This window comes from Theropithecus gelada, chromosome 17 (assembly GCF_003255815.1).
Source record: "Theropithecus gelada isolate Dixy chromosome 17, Tgel_1.0, whole genome shotgun sequence".
NCBI classification, from domain to species: Eukaryota; Metazoa; Chordata; class Mammalia; order Primates; family Cercopithecidae; genus Theropithecus; species Theropithecus gelada.
Genome location: NC_037685.1, coordinates 66997925 through 67022109, shown reverse-complemented (window position 1 = coordinate 67022109; position 24185 = coordinate 66997925). Strand labels below are relative to the sequence as shown.

General features: G+C 36.1%; 1 protein-coding gene across 3 annotated transcripts in view; it reads right to left on the bottom strand.

Annotated features, from left to right (window-relative positions):
• Nucleotides 1-24185, bottom strand: part of NBEA (neurobeachin) — a 752078-nt gene that overhangs the window by 78948 nt on the left and 648945 nt on the right. For all 3 annotated transcript variants that reach the window (XM_025364271.1, XM_025364273.1, XM_025364274.1), the window contains 2 exons: nucleotides 19340-19459; nucleotides 6271-6423 (listed from right to left, as the gene is read on the bottom strand). In XM_025364271.1, coding sequence (XP_025220056.1) covers nucleotides 6271-6423; nucleotides 19340-19459 — 273 coding nt within the window. The remainder of the gene's footprint in view (nucleotides 1-6270; nucleotides 6424-19339; nucleotides 19460-24185) is intronic.

The following is a 24185-nucleotide window of genomic DNA, read 5'->3' as shown; positions in this document are numbered from 1 at the left end:
GGCCGGGTGCGGTGGCTCATGCCTGTAATCCCAGCACTTTGGGAGGCCGAGGTGGGCGGATCACGAGGTCAGGAGATAAGAGACCACCCTGGCTAACACGTTGAAACCCTGTCTCTACTAAAAATACAAAAAATTAGCCAGGTATGGTGGCGGGCGCCTATAGTCCCAGCTACTCAGGAGGCTGAGGCAGGAGAATGGCGTGAACCCGGAGTTTACAGTCAGCCAAGATTGCGCTACTGCACTCCAGCCTGGGTGATAGAATGAGACTCCGTCTCAAAAAAAAAAAAAAAAAAAAATGGTAAAGAGATATTACCTCACATTCACTAGAATGGATGTAATTAAAAAACAAAACAAAACAAAACAGGTAATAACAAGTGGGAGTGAGGATATTGAGGAATTGGAACTTTCATACATTCATACATTGCTGGGGAATGCAAGGTCATTCTGAGAAACAGCTGGGCAGTTTCTTAAAAAGTTAAACATACATTTACCACATGACCTAGCAATTCTATTCCTAGGTCTATACCCCAAATAAATAAAAACGTATGTTCACATAGAAACTTGTATATGACTGTTCATAGCAGCATTACTCAAAATTGCTAAAAAGTAGAAACAAATCAAATGTTCATCGACTGATAAATGGGTTAACAAAATGTGATATTCCACACAATGTGGTACTATTATGTAAAAAGCAGAGCAAAGTACCAATAATACCAATACATGCTACAACATGGGTGAATCTCAAAAACTACTCAAAGAAGTCAAACCCAAAGACCACATATTGTATAATTCCTTTTGTATGAAATACACAGAAAAGGCAAACCTTTGGAGATAAAAAGTTGATTAGCAGTTGCTTGGGCTGGAAGTGGGCAGGGGATCTTTCTGGGGTGGCGAAAACATTCTAAGATTAGACTGTGGTGATGGTCATATAACTGTTAAAATTTACTAAAAATCATTAAAATTGTACACTGAAAACAAGTGAATTTTATGATATATAACTTACATTTTAATAAAGCCATTAAAAATGTTTTGGCATCATCTAAGTGACAGCAAGAAAGTGATTTTGTTACATGTATCAGTGCTTGGTTCTTTTTTATGGTTAACTAGTACTTCATAATATGGAGTTACCATACTTTATTTTAGTTTGTTTATCCATTTACCAGGTGAGAAATATTTGGGTAGTTTCCAGTTTTTGATGAAAGTAAATACAGCCATTATAAACATTAATGTACTCATAAGAATATAAGTTTTCATTTTTGGGGGGCTAAAACCAAGGAGTAGGGTTGCTGGATTATATGGTTGGTGTGTGTTTATAAGAAACTACCAAACTTTTCTACCAGCAGGATATGTGAATTTCAGCTATTGTGCATCTCTACCAGGGCTTGGGACGTCAGAGGTTTTTTTTCTCCCCTTCTAATTTTTAAAGTCATTCTAATGTGTAATCGTAGCTTACTGTGGTTTCAATTTGATTAATTTTAATTTGTGGATTAATTTTTGATATGAGGCATCTTTTCATGTGTTTATTTGCCATCTATATATCTTCTTTGCTGAAGATTCTTTTGCCCCTCCTTTAAAAAATTAATTCTCTTAATGTATTTATTTATTTTTTAGTGCTCTTTACATATTTTAGATCCTAGTCCTTTATTAGATGTGTTTTGAAATTTTTTTTCTCATCCTGTGGCTTGTCTTTTAAGTTTCTTACAGTAGTGATCAAAGAAGCTAAGTTTTAATAAAGTCCAGTGTATCAGTGTTTTCTTTTATGGGTTGTGCTTTTGTTGTCATATCTAAAACATCTTTGCTAACATAAGGTCACAAAGATTTCCTCCTATATGTTTCTTTTAGATGTTTTATAGTTTCAGGTTTCAAACTTCGGTCCATGATCTATTTTGAGTTAATTTTTTTATATGGTGTGATGTAAGGACTGAAACCTTCCCCTTCCTTTTTTTGGATATAGATATCCAACTCTTCTAGCACCAATTTTTCCAGCACCATTTGTTGAGTGCCAATTTATCTTTATTTTGTTTTATTTTTTTGAGAGAGGGTCTTGCTCTGGTGGAGTGCAGTGGCGCAATCTTGGCTGGAATGCAGTGGCGTGATCTTGGCTCATTGCAGCTTTGACCTCCTAGGCTCAAACGATCCTCCCACCTCAGCCTCCTGAGTAGCTGGAATCACAGACACCATGCCACCACACTTGGCTAATTTTTGTATTTTTTTGTAGGGACAAGGTTTCACCAATTTATCTTTAAAGCCCGTTTTGCCATGTCTATTAATCAGGTAAAGCAAGGAACACAGCAGAACAGCTAAGAAGACAGCGTGAGCTATGAACAGACAGGACAATAAAAGGAGGAAAAACTGTGGAGACCAATTTCTATAGCGAACAAATTATTTTTCAGCGGACGAATCTGGAGGCATTTGACCAATCACTTAGTCCACTGTTTCCTACGTCTGCATTTAGAAGCATCAGTGCAGACCTACTCCTAAGAAGAGATATCACTGAGGACCTTTACTTCCACCTCTCTTTGTTATGACTTCGGCTCATTTACAGAGCAGGCAGCTTCTCACCAAGACCACTGACTAGCTGTGTGCCTATTTCAAAACAGCATTCTGCCCAGGCTTTCTCTATTTGGAGAAGTATTTACATGTATTATAATTGAGTACTAGTTAAAATACTTAGTTAGGCTTGTTCTCACTGAAATTTGCTATTGGTAATGCAAGATAAAGGAGTTGTCGCAAAAACTGAAAGGTGACACTCACACTATCTTTCTAACGAGCTATCTCTCTAATGGCTTCTTTTCAATACGAAAAAGTCTCTGCTTAAATAACTATAATGAGAAACTGATCTTAGATAACTGCTTTCAAAAACACTAATGCCAAATGCCCTACGCTTTTCGCAACACAATTTCGTTAATTTAGGCCTCTACTAGAAACTTAAGACAAGATAGTTTAGATCGTACATGAGAGCCCATTTCCCCAATTTTTAAAAACATACGTCCTTTCCCTGTATGTTTTAAAAAAATTCCCAAGATTTCCCTGTAAATCTTCCCACATCCTAAAACTTTCTTCTCAAGCTTTTAGTCTTTTATTAAGAAGGCAAATCCCTTTCCTAAAGTTATCTTTACACTGAGTGGAATGGGCACCACTTAAAACAGTACTCTCCTAGCAGGAAATGTGGCCTAGTCCTGGGACTGGGAAACAACAGTGGCCTCCTGCTCATCCAGTCTGCATCACTGCATGTTTAGAGGTCTAAAAAATGTCATATACATTTCCTGGTACATTATCAGTAAACATTAGCAAATTAATAAATGTGAAATGTCCAGTGGATAATAAAGATAACTACTCTATTTTTCTTTAATGCATATTTAAGCTTGGTATACTTGCAATCTTTTATCTGTGAATGATCTGCATTAACCATGTTCATAATGTTAAAGGAAATAAATAAGTTCTCGACTGACAATTATTAACCTAAAAGTAGAGATCCAATAATCTCAAAGAATTTCACAAAGAAGAGATAATATCAGACGTAGCTGGCATATTGGAAAGAGTATGGCTTGAGAGTTAAAACTTTCCTGTACTTGAATCTGGGTTCTGCCATGGATAAATTATGAAACATATCTGGCCTTCATATTTCTTATATGTAAAATAAAAGTTAAAATAACTCAAGTGCCAGAAAGGCATTGTGGCTCACATCTGTAATCCCAACACTTTGGGAGGCCGAGGCGGGCGGATCACGAGGTCAGGAGATCGAGACCTTCCTGGCTAACAACGTGAAACCCTGTCTCTACCAAAAATACAAAAAAAAAAAAAAAAAAGAAATTAGGTGGGCGTGGTGGCAGGTGCCTGTAGTCCCAGCTACTCGAGGCTGAGGCAGGAGAACGGCTTGAACCCGGGCGGTGGAGCTTGCAGTAAGCCAAGATCGTGCCACTGCACTCCAGCCTGGGCAACAGAGCAATACTCTGTCTCAAAAAAAAAAAAAAAAAAAAAAAAAAAAAAAAAAAAAAAAAAAAAAAATAATCAAGTGCCTTGCTTAATGCCTGACAGGTAAGAGGCACTTATTATCAGCACCCATATGAGAATTCTGTTCAATAGCATGATAAACAAAAGCATTGGTCCAACAACTGTTGGCCACTTTGCTTGCCTGAGTGAAGGATTCATTCAGTTTGACTAGTTTGTACTTAATAGACTATATGCTAACAGCAATGAGATTACTGCACCTCTATAATTCATTAATTCATTCATTTACTCAGAAATATTTACTGAACAACTAGTATGTGCCAGGCAGGGTTCTGAGCTCTGGAGCTACAGCGGAATGATGTGCCTGAAAGATATTGATATACAGTGAGCTTGTAGGGTTGCATATGGAGAGCTGGTATCCTGACATTGATATTTATAGATAACATTCAAGTATGTAAGAATAATGTGGTGATGAAATACCAATTCTAAAAAGAAACAGAAATTTTCAGAAGTATATATTAGTAAAATATAAGTCATTCACGTTAAAAATATAAATTGAAGAAATAAGCTATTGTTGAAGGGAACAGTATGAAATAACTGCATATATCTGAAAGTGCCAATTTAACAGATTGAGAAGAGAAAGAGATTGGCAATAAGACTTATGCAAAACATGAAATTTTCTAAAAAAAAAAAATAAAGAAGTGGGGAGACCAGATTGCAGATTATCTAGATGACGCTTTTAAGCGTAGGTATATTACATCAGCAACTTTCTAAAATAAAGTACATTAAAAGTAAAATATTTCTTAGAGACAGAAAATATGGCTCTAAAATACAAGAAAATGTGTGACTGACAGTAAAATCCAAAAGAAAAGTGACAAAAAAACGAGATGAGGGGAGGAGAACCCTGTATTTTATGATTCTGTTTATATGAAATATCTAGAATAGGCAAACCTATGGAGATATAAAGTAGATTTATGTTTGCCTTGGGCTAGCTGGGGGGAATGGGGAAATCAGGAAAAATCGGGGAAGATGTTCAAAGGTATGGGATTCTCTATGAGGTGATAAAAATACTCTTAAATTGATTGTAGTGATGATTGCACAACTTTGTGAATGTACTAATATACATGATTATTTTTTTTCACTTTAAATGATGAATGATTTGCATAGGATATGAATTATATTTCAATTAAGCTATTTAAAAAAAGAGGATTAAGGAATATGTGAATTCCCTCACAATGTGTGGACCTTATTTGAATTCTGATTCAAATAAATAAGCTGTAAAAACAAAATAAAATATATTTATCAGACAGTTGGAAAAACTTGGGAGTGAATGAAACAGGGTTAAAAATATATTTGGCGTCATTGGTTTTATTGATGTAATTCAATAGTACACTAGAGAGGCTGTTCTGTAAAGTGGTTTATTGTCATGTACTATAACCATGTTGGGATTAAAATCTCCTTAAATATGTGTAAAATGTACTAAAACCCATCAAATTCCCATATGTGAACATTCTATTTATACATTTCTCATTTGGACACTCAGATATCTGTAATATAGCTTAAAATAATGATGTTGTCTTTTGGGAGGCCCAGGTAGGATGATTTCTTGATCCCTGGAGTTCAAGATTAGTGTGTACAACATAGTGAGATCCTATCTTACAAAAAAAATTTTTTTTTTTAAATTAACTTGGCGTGGTGGCATTTGCCTATAACCCCAGCTACTCAAGAGGCTGAGGTGGGAGGACTGCTTGAGCCCAGGAGTTTGAGGCTTTAGTGAGCTATGATTGCACCACTTCACTCCAGTCTTGGCAACAGAGTGAAACACTGTCTCCAGAACAAAACAAAAAAAGATGTTTTCTATTTCAGAATGTTTATACCCTAAGGTAAGTTTCACAATATAAACATCCCACATATAAATATGTTCTAAATAAATTTTTTCTGTTTTGAGTGTTTTTATAAGTAAAAAAGTGTTCAGATTTAGTCAGTAGACAAAACTAAGAAATAGGCATTTATTTTAAGCACTTTAGAATACATTATATTAGTCAACAGATGCTCATCTGATTGCCTTCTCCTAAGGGAGCAAACATAACTGAATTACCATTGCTTTATTAGTCCTCATGAAAGGAAAATCCACTCTACAATAAGGAATGCTGTCAAGACAACAGTAAAATGTTCTCCTTTTCACTTAAAATTTTAACCTTGTATTTATAGATGTTAAGTGGCAACTGGTAATATTATAGTAAAGAACAGGACAAAACAAAACTACGGAATATGTTAACTTACTGACGACTGCTCAAGCAAAAGCAAAATCTCTCTTACCATCCTGTTGATCCGCACAAAGTCCTCAGGTTTTTTTGCCCAAGGGGGAAGATCAACATCATTTACCACTACTTCATCTTCTCTGACTCCAAGATTATATCCATTACTGTTGACAAACATCTCTGGTAGGTAGTAGAACTCTGGAATTAGTTCCTATCAGGAATAAAAATGAAGCATATTCAACAAACCACTTTATAAAAAAGTTGAGTAAAACTATTAACTTATAACTTATTAACTATAAATGGAATAAAATAATTTCTTAAAAACAACATTTTATGAATTTATTCTATTCTTCATTTAATTTTATTTAAAGATCTGAGAAGATAAAGCATTTCTTGTGAACAATTCACTTGAAAATTTATGTTTATGATAGATGATATTTTAAAATGTTACCCATTTTCAATTTTATCCTCCCATAAATTAATGAAGAGAAATGAGTATTCAAATTAACAACAGTTCATAATAGCATTAGAAAACAAATATGTAAAGCTATATAAACAAGTCTATGTTGTGTAAAATCTTTGTCTGAAAATTAATGAACTATCCAAATTAGAAACTAATTGCCAGTATTTGTAACAGATCACAGATTTTCTACTTTTCTTTTTAATCTATACTGACAATTACAATATGTGATTTTTTATAAAGAGATTCATAGTTTTTTTGACTTGATAAAGTAAGTTATTTTTATATCAATCACTGAACACAATAAAAGAGATGATACACAATATGATAATCAGTTTTAAATATTTAATGCATGCCATAGAAATGACAGGTCCTCAATAAATTGGATGCAAAGACAACTTGTGTTACTTGTATGTAAGTGTAACATAAACAACTGGATTCAAGGCGAACTTGTGTGTGACGTACAGGGTCTAATTTGAGGTTTATGTTACTTTAGAATAAATCCGATATAGAAATGAACTGATTTTAATACCCTAAAAGTTTTTGTTGCTGTTTTTTAAAAAGTAATTGTGAGAAAATTAAAACAAACTGTAGTTTTTATGTGTACCATCTTGATCATCTTTTTTCAAATATCAAGATAGGGTTGTGAGGCTACACATTTATTTGTGTAATATGATCAACATTGATGGCACGACACCTGAAACTTAAATCTGTAGTCTTTTCTAGGGATGCATAAAAAAATTAAAACCACCACATACTGAGGTCTTAAAATAAACTGGATCCCTAACTTTCTAGAAAAAGCATATATAAAATCTTTCTCTTCATGAGTTCTCCCACTAAAACTAATATATCTGTTTTAAGTGGGTGTTCATTTTAGTAATGCTCTGTGTGAAACTGACCATTACTCTTATGATGATCACTGTGAACCATAAGAAAAATATAAATGTTCATTTTCTCCAGTATTACGGGTACATCAACAGGTCAACATAAATGATTTTTCTGGATAAATGGAGCTTTGCTTTTCAAGAATTTTAAAATAGAAATCTTTCTAAAATCCTTTACATATTTCTCTGACATTTACTTATGCATATAGTAAAGATTTTTAGTACCAGAAACTGTGATGGGTACTCAGGAAACAACAAATGAACAAGACACGGCCTTACTGTTAAGTAATTCATAGTCTGGCCTATGGGGCAGGTGTAGAACCAGATGGTTATAATACACAATAGCAGCTGTGGAAGAAGGGAGCAGGGAGGAAAGAGCAGGGGATTCTGGGCAAGTCAGGAGAGACTTCATTGGAGATGGGACATTGGAGTTGGAGCATGGCTAAGATGAAAAGAAAAAGAGGGGGCAGGGCAGCCTCAGGGAGTTCTACGGAGTGGTGATGAACACAAGAGGAGAACAGGGTATATTGTGGGTAGATCAAGACAAGAGAGAGATGAGATGGTAGGAGGTATATGAGGCCAGATGATGAGAAAAGGTTTATGAAGGATAGGCTGTTTGGATTTTGTCTTACTGGTTTAGAAATTTTAAAAAAGACTTTTTAACACAGTCAAATTTGTTTTATAGCAAGATACTGGGTGACAAAGTAAACGAGAGATTGGAGAATGGGGAGATGTGGTGTGTATGCATGTGTAGGGAGGAGAAAGAGAGAAGGGCAACTGCTAAGTGTGGACAAAAAGGGGCCCTACTGTGGAACTTAATCAAAGAGGGGAAATCTGCAACAGAGACAAAGAGAGGGAATTAGATGGCTCACACTAAGAGCCAAATGTGTATCAGCAATAAACTATGTACAAGACCTCAAGGTCACAATGAAAAGGAAAAGAGAATTCTAGTGGAATTAATACAAATTAATATAATTTTTCAATGACTCCAATATTAGCGGGGAAATGGAGAAGAGGCTGAAAGAAAAACCATACAGCAGAAAACACATGTTTATTTGCCAAAAATCATACAGTTTAATTGAGGGATAAGACAGGCTAAAGGGTGCTTCAGCAGTGACCATTCTATCAGCAATGACTATCATGAGTCCGATTTCCAGGCAGGGAAAACATGGCAGTGTTTATCAGTCACGGAAGGAGCAGTTTGGTATGATCGCTGACTGGAGAGTAGAGGTAAAGGATCACTGCTGTTCTCATGTATTGGCACTCAATCAGAAATGTGTATTATTATCTTAAGACTTCAACGTATTAACATAAAATATATAGTTTCTTCTGCTCTTACTCTGTTTGGGAAAACATGAGGAATTAGTAAAAGGTGCAGAGAAAGCAAAGATTATTGCTATTTGCATATGACCTGGTCTTCATGTGACACAATAGCAATGACACCCTAAAGGGTCCAAAGTGGGAAGGAACGTAAGCTTGTGCAGCTGCTCAGCTGGGAGCGTGATTTATATGTACTAGACTCACATAAATCAGGTGTTTCCCTTACTGCCTTTCATCAGTTAGTTGTGCTCCTGTCCTATCTCTATAACGAGGCTACAGAAGCTTCCTTGAGGGCAGAGAGGAACGTATATATCTACATGTATATAGCAAAATATATTTAGTTTTATTTAAACAACTCAAATAGTCTTAATTTATCTTATACCACCTTGGCACTCTATAATGTTTTTCATATATTATTTCCCATTCTTTCCTGTATAAAATACGTGGTCATTATTAACTTACCACTACAATGCGATTTCACTGAAAGTCATTAAATTAGATTCACAAAGGCGCAAGAAACATAGGATGTCATATTTATTAATGTGAATAAAATTTGGGAAAATGCAATTTTAGTATGAATAAAATCTGGGCAAATGAAAAGTTCTGAGCCTATTTTGTGAGGTTTACGTTTTGTTGGATCCTTAGTAGCTCTCAGTGCTATACTTTGCATGCAGCAGGTGCTCATTAAATATTAAACTATTACAGATATTGGATGAAGTTACTTTAATAAGACTAGAAATCTTCTGGGGAATATGCAGATGGTTGGAAAAATGCCTCAAGATGGGGAAAGAGTCAATGAAGGACTTTATTAAATAAAAGGAAAAGGATATCAACCCTGACATGGAATCTGCCTTTTAAGGGGAAACTTTTCTGTTTAAAAAATGTTATCTTGTTTATTTTCCAGTTATATTTAAAAGGCTCAGAAGTATAAAATAGCTCAATTTAAATACAGAAAAAGTTGATTTTAAATTTGCCATCAGAATTGTTCTCTACAGAAGTGGCAGAAGACTAATTTCATTTTCATTTAGGCACTAACAGCTGGCCTCCACCAAAGAACAAGGCAGGCCTAGAAAGACCTGTCTTGATGGTTCTTTAGAAGGGCAGGAGGAAGAATACTCCAGTAAGAACATTCAAGGAGGCCCTAACTGGGGCTAGTCATAGAAAGAAGTAGTGTTACCAGGGCCTGCAGGACAACGTCCTAAGTAAGGACTTTTTTTTTTTTGGCTCCATTCTTATCAGGCCACCCAAAATGTGGTCATAAATTAGGGCATTAACTAAGATGCTGATGTAAGATGTTAGAGGCTTGATGTTTGAAGGGACAAAGAAACTCTCCCAGATTTCTCATAATGGAAACAACCACTAAACAGACATGTTTTAAACACAGACAGAAACTCCTGAAGCACAGCTTATTTGCAGAGCCCCTGGAGGTTTCAAAACACCAGAGCTATCAGGAACTAAAGCTTTCTGAACCTGAAGTCCAGAGTTGGGGATAGTTTGGAGTTTTCTGAAGGGGATAGAAGAGGAAGTGACATTACAAGAAGTCTAGGGAGAAGCAGCTGAAGCAGCGGAGGGGGGAATTTTTTTTTTTGGTCTCAGTTTTATTGTTTTACAATCTTGTTTCAAATAGCAATTTTTATTTAAAGTTAGTATGTAAACACAAGACATTAGTATAATTTATATTCACAATTCCATTATTGAAAAGATTTGTTGTTTTAAAAATATAAACCAAAGAATATGAGCGTTTCATTTCTGGGATTCAACTGGTTATGTGCAAGAAGATGACAATTACTACATTTGTGCTCCGAGGCCAGGAATCACCTTAAACGTTACCTGTGGTCATTCTGTTCTAAAACAGCAGGTAACATTTATTTTGGTAACTCTCTATGTCTTGGCACTGTTCTAAGTGCTTTACATATATTTTCTTAATCTTCACAACAAGTTTGTGAAGTAGGTATTCTCATTATTCCCACTTTATAGACATGGACACTGAGGTAAAGATCGGGTGGGTAATTTGCTAATGGCTGCACTGCAAATAGGTGGTAAAGCCAAAAATCAAACCCAGATACTTTAAATCCAGGTTTCCTGCTCTTACATTCTGTATTCCGCTGTTTAAAGTGACAATCCAGTCTTTTTTTTGTTTGTTTGTTTAAGATGAAGTCTCACTTTGTCGCCCAGGCTGGAGTGCAATGGCATGATCTCAGCTCACTGCAATCCCACCTCCCGGGTTCAAGCGATTCTTCTGTCTCAGCCTCCTGAGTAGCTGGGACTACAGGCGTGTGCCACCACACCAGGCTAATTTTTGTATTTTTAGTGGAGATGGGGTTTCACCATATTGGCCAGGTTGGTCTCGAACTCTTTACTTCGTGATCTGCCTGCTTCGGCCTCCCAAAGTGCTGGTATTACAGGAGTGAGCCACTGTTTCCGGCCACAACCCAGTCATTCATATGAGTTTACTCTGTTTTAATTTTCTGCAGAGCAATGATAATTTTCTCTATTTATTGCTGTATGCTTGCATGTCTCATCATAATAGAAATCCCAAGAAACTAGGGACCTTGTCTATTTTGCTAAAACTGGTGCCTAACATATAATACGTATTCCGTAAATATTTGTGAAATTAAAAATGAATCAAGATTACTATATGTCTACCATATCCTAAATTTCAGGCATTGAAATGTTGATTAAAAACTTTGCAGGCCCTAGATTTCAAAGTGTCTTTCTTTCTTTTTTTATTTTTGAGACGCAGTTTTGCTCTGTCACCCAGGCTGGAGTGCAGTGGTGCGATCTCGGCTCACTACAACCTCTGCCTCTCAGGTTCAAGCGATTCTCAAGCCTCAGCCTCCTGAGTAGCTGGGATTATAGGTGTGTGCCACCACAGCTGACTAATTTTTGTATTTTTTAGTAGAGACAGGGTTTTGCCACACTGGCCAGGCTGGTCTCGAACTCTTGATCTCAAGTGATCTGCCTACCTCTGCTTTTCCAACTGCTGTGATCACAGGCATGAGCCACCATATCCGGCTCAAAGCGTATTTCTTAAAGAAGAGGAACCTCACGGCTACCAGTGAGTTGAAGATAAAGGGGGTAGCTGGGCAGGCAGCAGCACTGGGATTGTCCCTTCTTCTGCCAGGGAAGGGCTACTTTATGGACATCAGAATCAAACAGGTCTGAGTTCAAATCCAGACTTCTTGCTAGCCTGGGCAGCTTTCTTAACCTTTTGACAGAAAGTTTCTTGATATGCAACATGGTGGTGATGTCAGCAATGAACTCTTAGGGTAGATGTGAGGATTAAATGAAATAATGTTTACAAAACAATACATTTCAAACTTTATATAAAATACACTCTAGAAGATATTTGGTCTCAATTGTTTTTAGGTGCACAGATTAAAAATATTACTTCTGAGTTTAGCGTTTACCCAGTACCAAAGTGCATCCTGTCATTCAGTTAAAAAGTTCTGTCACTTTGGATGTTTGTGTTTCAATGAATAGCTATGTAGACAGTTCAGATGATGCAAGTATTTTTAGCAAATATGAGGAAAAAAAATAGCTCACAGCAGTCTGAGTTATGTGAGGCATGCAAAAATTCATCAGGTCCAGAGAGACGTGCGTGTGGGACTTCAGTCACTCACGCCACCTCCTCAACCCAAGCCTGGGGAGCAACTGTTTAAAAAGGAATTTTGTTTCTGACCAGCTGCCTTACCCATTATCTTCATGTTCCTGAAATCAGTGATACAAAGAACAATGTATATCCAATGGCTTATCTTATTTTAATGCAAATTCTTGGTAAGCAATTTAGGACCTGCCTCTTCCTTTTTTCTTAAAAACCCACTGATGATTGCTGCTAATCGGAGTGTTTATTCAGGGCTACTTGAATCTATGTTACGGGGTGACCATTCTCAAGCTTTGAGCTCAAATGAACTTTACACTTAATCATATTTTCTGAATATGGTTATTTAAAGTTGACATATATATGGACTAACACGTATAACCTAAACTAATCAGATGTATTTTATACATTGCTTGCTCATGAGATTTTGGTTTATGTCTAGATGCACACTTAGACTGTAGAGAATGGTACAAACCAAACTAGTACTTAAAATATTTTTAAAATTGGTAACTTACAGAGTTTTCTCAGTGTAACAGTCCTCCCATCTCACAAGCGAGCCCTTTGGCATCTCCACTTTACTCCTCCCATAAAGAGGTGGAGTCTATTTCCCCTCTCTCTGAATATGGCCTGGCTTGTTTCAACACACAGAATGTGACAAGGTGACACTGCAAGCCTTCTTAGGGCAGCCTAAGAGTTAAGAGGCCTGGCAGCTTTTGTTTTAGTCCTCTTAGAAGCCAGTTGCCACATGCAATTGTGTGGCTCCCTTGCTAGAGAAACATTAGATACAGACAGACATGCCCAGGCAGTTCCTGGCTATTCCAGCCATCTCAGATGAGGCACAAGACATGTGAGCAAAGCTACTGTGGATTCTGCCGCCCAATCAAGCTGCCCCACTGTCTCTGTGTGGCTTAGAGGTTAGCTGTCCTTTTTGAGCCTTAACTCTGATTGCATAATTGTCAATGAATAAATAGTTGTTTTAAGCCTATAGGTTTTGGGGTGATTTGTTACAAAGTAATAAATGACCAAAACAGAAACTGATTCCTCAAAGTGGAGTGTAAAGTAATAAAAAGAATTTAACATATGATTCTGGCTTGGGATAAGGCAGCAGGCAGAAGTGGGAGGGGTGGTGAGGAGCCTGGTGGGGTCTGGAAGATCAGCAAGGAAGTTGTTATTGGAAGCAGTCCCTCTTAAGTAGTGGTGGAAAATTACCATTGTCTTCTGCAAAAATTTCAAAGACAGAAAAAGTACCTAATAAGCATATGCTTCTGACTAAGAAGATTTCCAGGCAGAATGCTGAAAGTGACCAGTCGTTTCATCTAATGCTGTAAGCTATGCAAGAGAGATAAGCTGTGCAAGAGAGAGATGAACTCAGGAAGAAACTGTTCAGTTCTGAAGCGGTATTTCAAGAAATAGAAGGGCCTAGAACACTCTCTTCAGTTGGCAAAAGATTCTCAAAATAAGACATAGGTTCAAGATGAAGATCAATTCCAAGGTGCTACAAGTAAAATATGGCCATAGAATAAAGCTCAAATCAAAGGCGTGACTGTAAAACTCTTTTATAAAAGTTAAAATTTCAGGTAGTGTTTTTCAGACTTGCTCAGCTACACAGAGTGATTCGCTAGAGAAAGGGATTCTTAGGGCATTATAAACAGTATCCTAATTTACAGCTTGAAAGAGAGAATCCTGTTCCAAAAGGATTTGTGAGTATTAGCTTTTTCTAATTTGATACACAGAAAGGCTACACAGTTTTAAGCTGCTGTACCAACTTGGGCATATGAGGCTTTGGCCCTAACTTTCTATGGTCAGGAAGCATGCAGAGAAAGATACTCAGCTGCAAACTATGGTTATTTCTTCTGGAAACAAAAGAATGATTCAGAGGGCAAAGCCAGTGTTCCAGAGGAAGTAACCAAGAGCCATGGAAAATAAAGAATTAGGGAGCCAAGCCCAGATAACAGACCTGGGCCCTAATCCATGGACAGTCCCTGTCCCTGCAATCTGAGTAATTGGCAACTTGTTCCTGGCTGGGTTTCAGAACTGCTATGAACCATTGACTGCTGTGTACCTTCCACATTCTCCCCCTTTTGAATGGAGTATCTACTGAAGTTTAACTGTTCTGTCTTACCACCACATGTTGGGTGTACATGGGACAGATAATTTGTTCTTTTAGTTCCCAGGTCTCCAAATTAGGAATTGCTGTGCCTTATCTGTATCTGGAGCTTACATAGACATTGAGATACCAGGTTTTCAGTCTGATACAAATACTGCGGTGGGACTTGTGGGGAACAAGTTGAGCATATTTTACATATAGGATGAATGTGAATTTTGACCAGAGAGGACTGTGGTAGACTGTCTCCGAAGAAGGGCACAGTAATCCTTCCACCCTCAGTGTCCTCTTGAAATGTGACTTTGCCACTCATCTCATCAGGAAGTGGAGTCTGTGTCTACTCTCCCTTATTCTGGGCCGGCCCCATGACTTGCTTTGAGCAATACAATGCTGTGGAAGTAACATGATGTGACTTCCAGGCCTAGGCATGAAGTGGCCTTGCAGCTCCCATTCTTAAAATCCTCTTGGATATGAAGCATCTTAAATAACTGGACAGACTCTGTGCTAGTACTGGCTTCCTCTTTACCTGCCTGAGTGTGAACTTAGGTGACTCATTTAATATTTGTGAACCTCCTTTACAAAATAGGGACAATGACTGCTACCTCATAGGATTGTTTCAAGGACTGTATCAAACAACCGACAAAAAACATGTTTGAAAACTATTCAGTATTATTTTAAAAGATGGGTTTATTTTTAAAATGTGTAAGTGTACTCCTACAGAGGCACATTAGACACTAGATCGCCTACTTAAGATAACTGCTGTTCTGCTGACTCTCTTCCCATTGATAAATTTCTATTAATCAGCTTCTCTTTAAGGAAAAAGTCCAAGTAGTTTAAAATTTCCTGAATGAAAAACAGTGCAGGAAAACACCAAATATTACTAAAGAAATGGCAAAATGAACATTATAGAAGGCATTTTGTGTCTATAAATGTGATTTCTAGTTTACTTTAGCAGTTACACTAAAACCCCATGGTATAGTTAATAGTATTATATACATTCTGTCAAAAAATAAGAACATATCCTCAAATGCAATTTCTAATTTATAAGCTTATGACAAGTTCAAGCTGCTGAGAAATTGGACCTGAAAGTATGTCTTAGAATGATAGAAGACCACTATTAACACTATCATAATTGTATACCTACTGCATCAAATCTGACATTTCAGCTTAATATATTTTGCTGAGAGAGCATACCATTTTATGGCTTCCTAGTGAAATCAAATCCGATCCAGACGTTTTCACTTTTCTAATATAATTCATTGCAAGGTTTTAAAGCTGCCATCTCTTTTCTTCCTTTTTTTTCAAAAGACTGATGCCCTGGCATTCATTAATTCCACAAGAGCTCATAATGGGTCAATGAGTCAATGGCGAGCACCTCCATTAACTGTATTAATTTACACTATGTCACCTTAATGACATTTTGTCACAGCTACCTTTTCTGACATCTACATAGCTATTCAAAAAGTAATATAACAACTTTTGAAGGCATTAAGGAAAATTAGTGTAAGAACTTCAGTAAGTTGAATGTCATTGTTACCAAGACTAGGCTAGAGGAAAGAAATTCAAAAAATAATAATAAAGTAAAAACTAACTGATCTGACTCAACTCCAGAGACCTCTCTCCTGAAAGGTCACTTCAGCAGCACTCCTTCTTCCCAGCTTGCGTTCATTAGCACAGGAAGAGACTGACATTAATAGAGACAGACAGAATAAAACCATCTACTGCATCCTAGTTCTCTCCTATATGATTAACTGACTAAGTTAGTAGACATTGCAGAGATACTTGTCTTCTCTGGAAGTGGAAACACACTTCCTTAAAAAATATATCAAATGCTATGTTTTAACAGCCTAGAAATAAGAAATAAAAACTTCAGGTTTTAACACACAAGTAGCAAAACAAGTACTACTCTTAGCAACATATTTTTATCTGATACATCAGGTTTAATCATGAATTCAGAAGATTCTCAAGTTAGCACTAGTTATTACCCAAAAGTCTGATCTTCTCTTTAACACTCTGGTCATGAGGACCCCAAATTCTGATGCTATAAAGGAGAATATAAATATATTTGACTGGACACACACATACACACACGCGTGCACACGCACATATGCACATGCACATGCACTCACACACATTAAACGAACCATAACAAAGCTAAGACGACTGAGAAACCCTACTTGCAATGGAACCCTCTGCAACTTCAAAGATCTTTTTCAAATCAGTAAGAGAAAGACATGTGACCCAACTGAAAAATGAGCAAAAGACAGGAGTCAGTGTACAGGTCAATAAGTACATGAAAAATGCTCAACTTCACTAAAAAAAAAAAAAAGCAAACTAAAACAAAGATAACTTAGTTTTTCACTTGCCAGACTCACAGAAGCTCCATTGTTTAATACAATAGTGATGATGGGTGTAGGGGGTATGGGGAAGGAGGTACCCTTGCACACTGCTGTAAGGGAGTGAATTTTCATCTTTGAGGATGATGGTTTGGCAGTATCTTAAAAAATAAAAAACATATATTGTCTTTGAGCCATGAGTCCCATTAACAAGAATTAGTCTTTAGGTATATAGAAGGAGTCCATCAGGATGTCTGTGCAAAGATGTTCACTACAGCCTTGTGTTTCATAGCAACAATCAGGGAGAAAGATTCTCCATCAGCCAGAGATCACATATATAAATTATTGTATATATGTAGCATGCTGCCTTTAAAAAGAAAGGGGAAGTCTACATGGCAAGATATCTAAGATGTATTAACATATAATATGAAAGGTTCACGAGTGGCGGTAAGAGAGCTGAAAATGAGAGCAATCTGTGTAATGCCAACCTGGGGAAATGAGCTTCTTATGAACTAATTAAGTCTTTGGGGAAAAAAAAAAAAAGCTGCATGTTTGTGTTCAGTACAGCTGCTTGAGGATAAAAAACAAAAAAACTCCCAAGTTAGTGATACCCACATTGGTCTTTGTCCTGGATGATGTGACCCCAGGAGCCCCCAAAATACAATTAGTAATAAAATGTAAATGTTTCTGAAAGGGTTTTGAAGAGGAAAATTCCTGGGAGAATGTAGAGGAAAAAGCCTGGTACAGGGCATTGGTTATCAGAGACTGATGGTATAAAGCATCAATGAAATTCTCAGGCTAGGAAGTGAAATCTAAAACTGTATATAAAAATTAGAATGACTGACCCCAGTATGTGTGTGGGCATGTGAGGGTGGATCTCTGAATTAAGTTGAAAAGCCAATTTTTGTGTATGTGTGCGCGATGATGTCAAATAACAGTGAGCAGGCATTTTCATTTGAAATAGGCTGATACAATATGGATATAGCTCTGATTTAAAATATCAATAATCTTAACTGTGATAAGAAGCCTTCAATTATAGATAAGAATATTTAATTCACATACAAAATATCTGAGTGCTTTTTATGAACATTGTGTGAATTCTGGATACTACTGTTCAATGGGAGCCTATGGATTCCCATTTTCTGTATTAATTCTCAAAGTGTTATTATATAAGAAACAGATTCCCTCCCTGACTTCACTGGTAACAAATCATTTTAAATGATGGCTTATGGCTATTTTAGAGTTTAATTCTCAGCAAAGTTTTAAGACAGTTAGAACTTCAAAAGCTTGATATAGTAAGGATGCATATTAAATTCTCTTATTTTTTTACAAAGTAAATATGTTGTATGAATAAATATTCATTTATGTAAAGTTTGACGACAACAAATAAAACACACAGATATGTTACACTCTACTTGGCTCCATTTCCTTTATTTTCTGCTTTGGAAAAACACTGAACAAAACTTGTATTCATCCAATTATAGTTCATTAACACTAAAATTGCCTTTTACAAATGTTTTGCGATAGAGAAGCATAACTATGTAAATGACAATTTTGATTTTAACTTACTAACTTTTGTTGGTTTAAGGCTCTAAATGGAATGATACCATAACATTTTTATACTGAGTGACAGTAATGGGAAAAAAATATGCCTTGAAGAAAATGAGCTTAAAATAAGAAACACATTTGCCTATGCAATAACCTGGCCACGTAACCTTATTATCAGCAAAAAAATGAGACAAATGAGAGAACAAATATATATTATTGCTTTGAATACAATGTTTTTCTTTTTTAAAACTGGAGCCCATATAAATGAATAACAAATCTTTGTAATTAACAATAGTTAAGCAGTACCAACTGTAAAATTACTCTGCTCTCCGGCTGTTTCTGGATATTGTGTGTGTGTTGGTTTAATCTAATGTGTATTGTTGCATAGTATCCCCAGGCACAGTCAAGTAAAAGCTAAGGCTATACAGAAAAGCCTACATTTTAAATGGGTCTTGTCATTAATGCTTTATTAATTGCCCCAGGCTACGCAAACCCCAAGCCAGGCAAGCTATAACAATATGACACATTAAGGTCAAATCCAATTCCTGCTGTGTTTTATGGAATGGACCAAATATTGAGTTAACAGCAGGAAAGGCAATTTATAGGCTTTTCACATCTCCTGATTATTCGATCTAAATTAGATAGGAATTTTTTGAAATAACGAAAACACCTTCACTAAGTAATAATATAAAATAAATTTCAGTTTATTTTCTGTAATGTTCAAAATTATTTCCTTTAAGGTTATATGTACCATATAATTTTAATATGATGGAACAAAGCTGCAATATAAAATGTCTTATACATACCCACTTAAAAAATCAAAATTTCCACATATTTTGAAACTTAACGAATATCAACAAATAAAAGAGCGTACCTTTACATCAGAAGTATCTCTCTGACTAGTTCTCCAAGACCTTGCAACGGACGAGAAGGTTCGATCTGGATGATCAAATTTTCCATCATTTGCATTGAGGAAGAAGGTTGTGAAAGGTTCCTAAGCAAAAAACAGAATCAGAAATTTGACCCCTCTAAACACAGCTGCCCTTGTTCTTTTGTGAAACATGGCTATCTTTAAAACCCTCAAGACGTAGAAGCAGAGCAGGGTCCTAGAAAGATGCCCCCAAATTAAGGCAGTAGGAGATGCCTGTCTGGGCTTGACTAGGCCAAGGCAGCAGTTGCCAGTCTGCAACTCTGGCAGGTCATTTCGCTTCTGGTCTTCTGATCTGTGAAATGATGGGGTTCCAGTGCTCTATGATTTTCTGAGAAATAATTTTGCATTAGTGACAATTCATAAGTTGGATCTTTCTTTCTAAAAATTAAGGCTATATATATATACACACTAACATTGCAATAAGAAAAATCACTCTGATATTGATCACTGCAGTGTGGAATTAGGTACAGAATATCCATCTTAGATTACCTGTGAAAGACTACAAAAGTATTAGTACCACCTTATGGTCTGATGATGTTTTTAAAATGCAAATCCCTGCTTAAAAACCTTCAATAGCTCTTGGGAGTGATTAGGAGAAAGTCTAAAACTACCTAATTTGTTTTACAAGAGCCTGAATGATCTGGAACCTGCTTAACTCTTATCTCTCACCATTCCTCTCTTCACATTCTAAAATCTTGCTACACTACTCTCACCTCTTGTCCTTTGTATGTGATGTTCCCTAGGCTGGGTACACACTTACCCATTTATTTCACTATTCTGACCTGGCTAAGTTCTTTTCATGCTTTAAGACTCAGCCATGATGTCATTTTCTCCTGAAAAACTTTCCTTGCGCTACCGCGGCTCTCCAGTGTGCTCAAATTGCCATCTGTATTTCCTCAAACAGCACTGAAACATTTATCACACTGGTTTTAATTGATTGTTAATCTGTCTATATTCCTCACTATGAGTAGGTTCCCTATGTATCTTATTCATTGTTTTATCTCCAACACTTAGAACAACTCCCGGTACGTAGAAGTTGCTCGATATACAATCTGTTGAACGAAGAATAAAGTAAGTACAAATGACAGTAGATAAACCAGACTTTTTTGTATTCTGTGACTATTATCTTTGGATAACACAGTGACTGCCATCCAGCACATGTCCCTATGGCAGAAAACCTAGGAATAACTTTATTGCAATGTCCTAATGCATTTAATTTTAATGCTTTTTCTGTAATTCTTAAGTTGGGAGTTCTCTTGCTGGGAGTTCTTAGGTTGTTCTTACGTTTTTGATGTCATTAAATTTGCTTCCAAGTTTAAAAGGATTGAATAACATTCATTCCTGCTAAAGATTTCTTAACTACAATTATAGCAAAGATAGATACATATTTCCTTTTCCCTGCTTTAATTCTTCTCTCTCAAGTACAGGACGAATGATATGCCACTCCCAGGTTCAATAATGCTAAGAAACCTACATGACATTTTCCAAAATATTTCGGTCCTCTTTTTTTAATACGTAATCTCTGTTCATTCCTTTGCATACTTTAAACATACAAGGGGTACATACTTTGTCCCCTTAAACTCCCCTTCTTGCCACTAACCTTAACGGCTGGCTGTTGGGGTAAAGGGCAACAAATACTGATCTTCCTCAATATCTCCCTGAAATTTAGTATGGCCAGATGTCATCAATTTTGTAAACTTGTAATATGCTGCCACTATTTCATGTTCAGTGTTGGATGAGAGAAAAGGATGATGAAAGAGATAAGATCAAGAATGATAAAACAATATAGAAGTAAGGGAGACAGTACTGATTCACCTGAAAATAAGATATGCATCCAAGAAGTCCATATTGCTGTTTAGGATTTTAAGTGATATGAGAAATAAATATTTGTTAGTGAAATTAAGTTAGAAAAAAATTATATGACAAGTCTTTCACTAATTTATTTGCTTTTTAGATGTTTAATTCACTATCAAAAATAAGGTAGTGAAAACAATCTGTCACTAAATTATATTAATTAAAATGGGGATATAAAAATTCTAGATGTAGCAATGGTAAACTGAATAAATATGAAAGATTTAAGCTTGAATCTTGGTGGAACTACTTCTCTGTCTTGGGCAAGCTTACTTAACCTTAAGTAACTGTGTCAAGAAACTGTCTCCATTCCTTCATCTGTGTAAACTGGGAACGACAATACCTTGGGGAAATTATGGGATTAAATAAGATTAAATGAAATAACATAGAGAAAGCTTGATGTATCTTACCTGACAGAGTTATAAAAATGACTACCAGCTTTACGCACTATGCCAAGTATTCGCTGTCGGACTTCCCACCAGACTGCCAGCTCCTAAGGCCTTATCTACCTCTCTATCCCCAGCCCCAAGCACAGCACATGGCTCATCATGTTTAATAAATGTTTGTCAAATACACCTAAACATACAAGGTATTGTTGGGAGATGGGAGTATGGTGGGTGAGAGTAAGATACGGGTTTTCTTTTCAGTTCTTAACTACTAGTAGGTTTGACCCAACAGTTGTATCTTCAGAACCCACTTTGTTATTGCAGGATGCTGATGGAAGGCATTTAATTTTCATGTAGGTAGTGGCAGAGATTAATTTAGAGGGATCAGGCTTGTCTCTAGTTTTAACCTATTAAACAGATGTGAGTGAAAACCCATTTATACATGCAAAGCCGTACTTACCATCAGACGCTAAAAGCTGATCTCCACCTCAACCTAAATTACAAAATCCTGTCTAGTTTTCAACTCCTAACAAAGACATGCCAAGAATAGCACAGATGGGCTTAGTGAAAAGAAATCTGAAATTGAAGAATTGTATTTATTTCTAGTAACAAAGTTATGAATGAAGCTGGTGGCACCTAAAAGCAGAGAATATTGAATTCCACATTTCAGTGTTTTAAGTAGCTTTTAAAAAGATCTGATTAACAACTGTTATAGGGTCACATACTACATTACTGACGTATATTCTCATTATTCCTGAAGGCCTCCAGTTGCTACAGTGGTAGAGTACTAATAGAAATTGATAACCTATTTGTTTATAAGTAAGTATTGATCTTTCAAGCTCTGATTACCGTGGAGATTGCTTTCTTCCATGTGTTTCCCTTTTACCTTCAAGGCACAATGCAAAGCCTTTCTTTTTCGTTTGACCCATGTCTGAATAACATAGAGGATCAGGTGCTATATTAAGCTTGAATAACTTTTATATTTATTTGCCTACCACCTGTCAACTGAGCCATTTTCTATGTGTACATCAATAGATTGGACATTTTACCATTATATTAGAAAAGTTTTAGGCATGCGAGGTAAGATGTATAAATGAATAAATACTAAACAGTAATTTCAGAAATTGCAATTCTGGAACTCATTAGGCTTTAAAAAGTTCAGGTTAGGTCCTGCAATATAAATGGCCAATGGCAGACTTTCTTCTCCTAATTACACCCACTCCAACATCATTTCATATCTTCCAATCCTTTTTCAGTGATGGAAAACTCACCTGGCCTGCACTGGAAGTACCTGTCCTTCTGTATTCTATTATACCCCTTAGTCCCGTCTGAAGACACTAACAGCCTTTCTTGCTTTTGGATGATTACAGATCAACTAATTCCATCATGGGCAACTAATGCTGTTTCCCTGCTGCCTCTTCTCTTTACTCAACTTCTTCATTCTTCCGTCTTACATGATTTTTGCTTAGTCATCTCATAATAATCTTTTATGTCCTTTGCTTGTTGTAGTTCTGTTCTTTTCCTTCTCTTCATTCCTTTTAAAAGCCAAAACAAACCTCATTTATGGGTAATAGGTAGTGCCTGCAACATAACTACAGCAAAGAAAAGATGTATATTTGAAGTGATAGGAAGCATAATAAAATAAAAAGGGAAGGAAAATAACAGCTACTAAGCATTTTTCTGTGCCAGGCTCTGTATTATCTAAGTTAACTGAATCCCTACTATCACCCTTCAGAGTAGGTGTAATTATTCCCCTTTTAATATCTGAGAAAATTCAAGGTCACATTCTAACAGATGGAGGAACCATTATTTCTACTGGCCTTTGTCTAATCCCAGAAGTTTATTTTCTCCTATTTCTTTTCCAAGAACCAAGAAGGGTCTTTTAGAATTTTCCAAAAGTTTTCACTAATTAACCTATGTACCTACCATGCACCAGGCTCTTGGTTAAGTATTTCTCATCTTTCTCTGAGTAAATATGCATTGTCCTTAATGCATCAGAATTCAAGATAAACACAACAATATTTTATTCAGTAGCACTATCTTTTGGTTTTAGTTACAACACATGCAAAAATGTTTCTACTATACATATATACTTTTAAAGACACATTATGGTTTAAAGAGGCTTTAGGGTAAGCTTTCAAAACAAGCCATAATTTACACAGAAAGTTTCAAATTCTAAACATCACTTCCTTGGAAACTATGAAACGTTTGACAAATGAGTTTTGAATAGGAGGGCTGAATATACTGAATTTGGAAGGCGAACCAGTTACTGAGTGGTCAGCAAGTCAGTGAAAAAGATTTAATTATTTCTGTATACATGTTATATGACTAGGGTAAGATGTAAAGTAAAAACATCCCAAGTAAAATGTGTTTTTTAATATTAATATTTGAAGAAACTCCAAAGGCTGCTATAAGTTTATTCATGATTTGCCCAATGGCAGTTGTCAGGAAAACAGTCTTTTCAGAGTCTCATATTGTAGACAAGTGATTTCACTGGTAGTTTGTTTAAAATAATATTTTTAATTTAAAGTAATGAAGCATATAGTTATTTA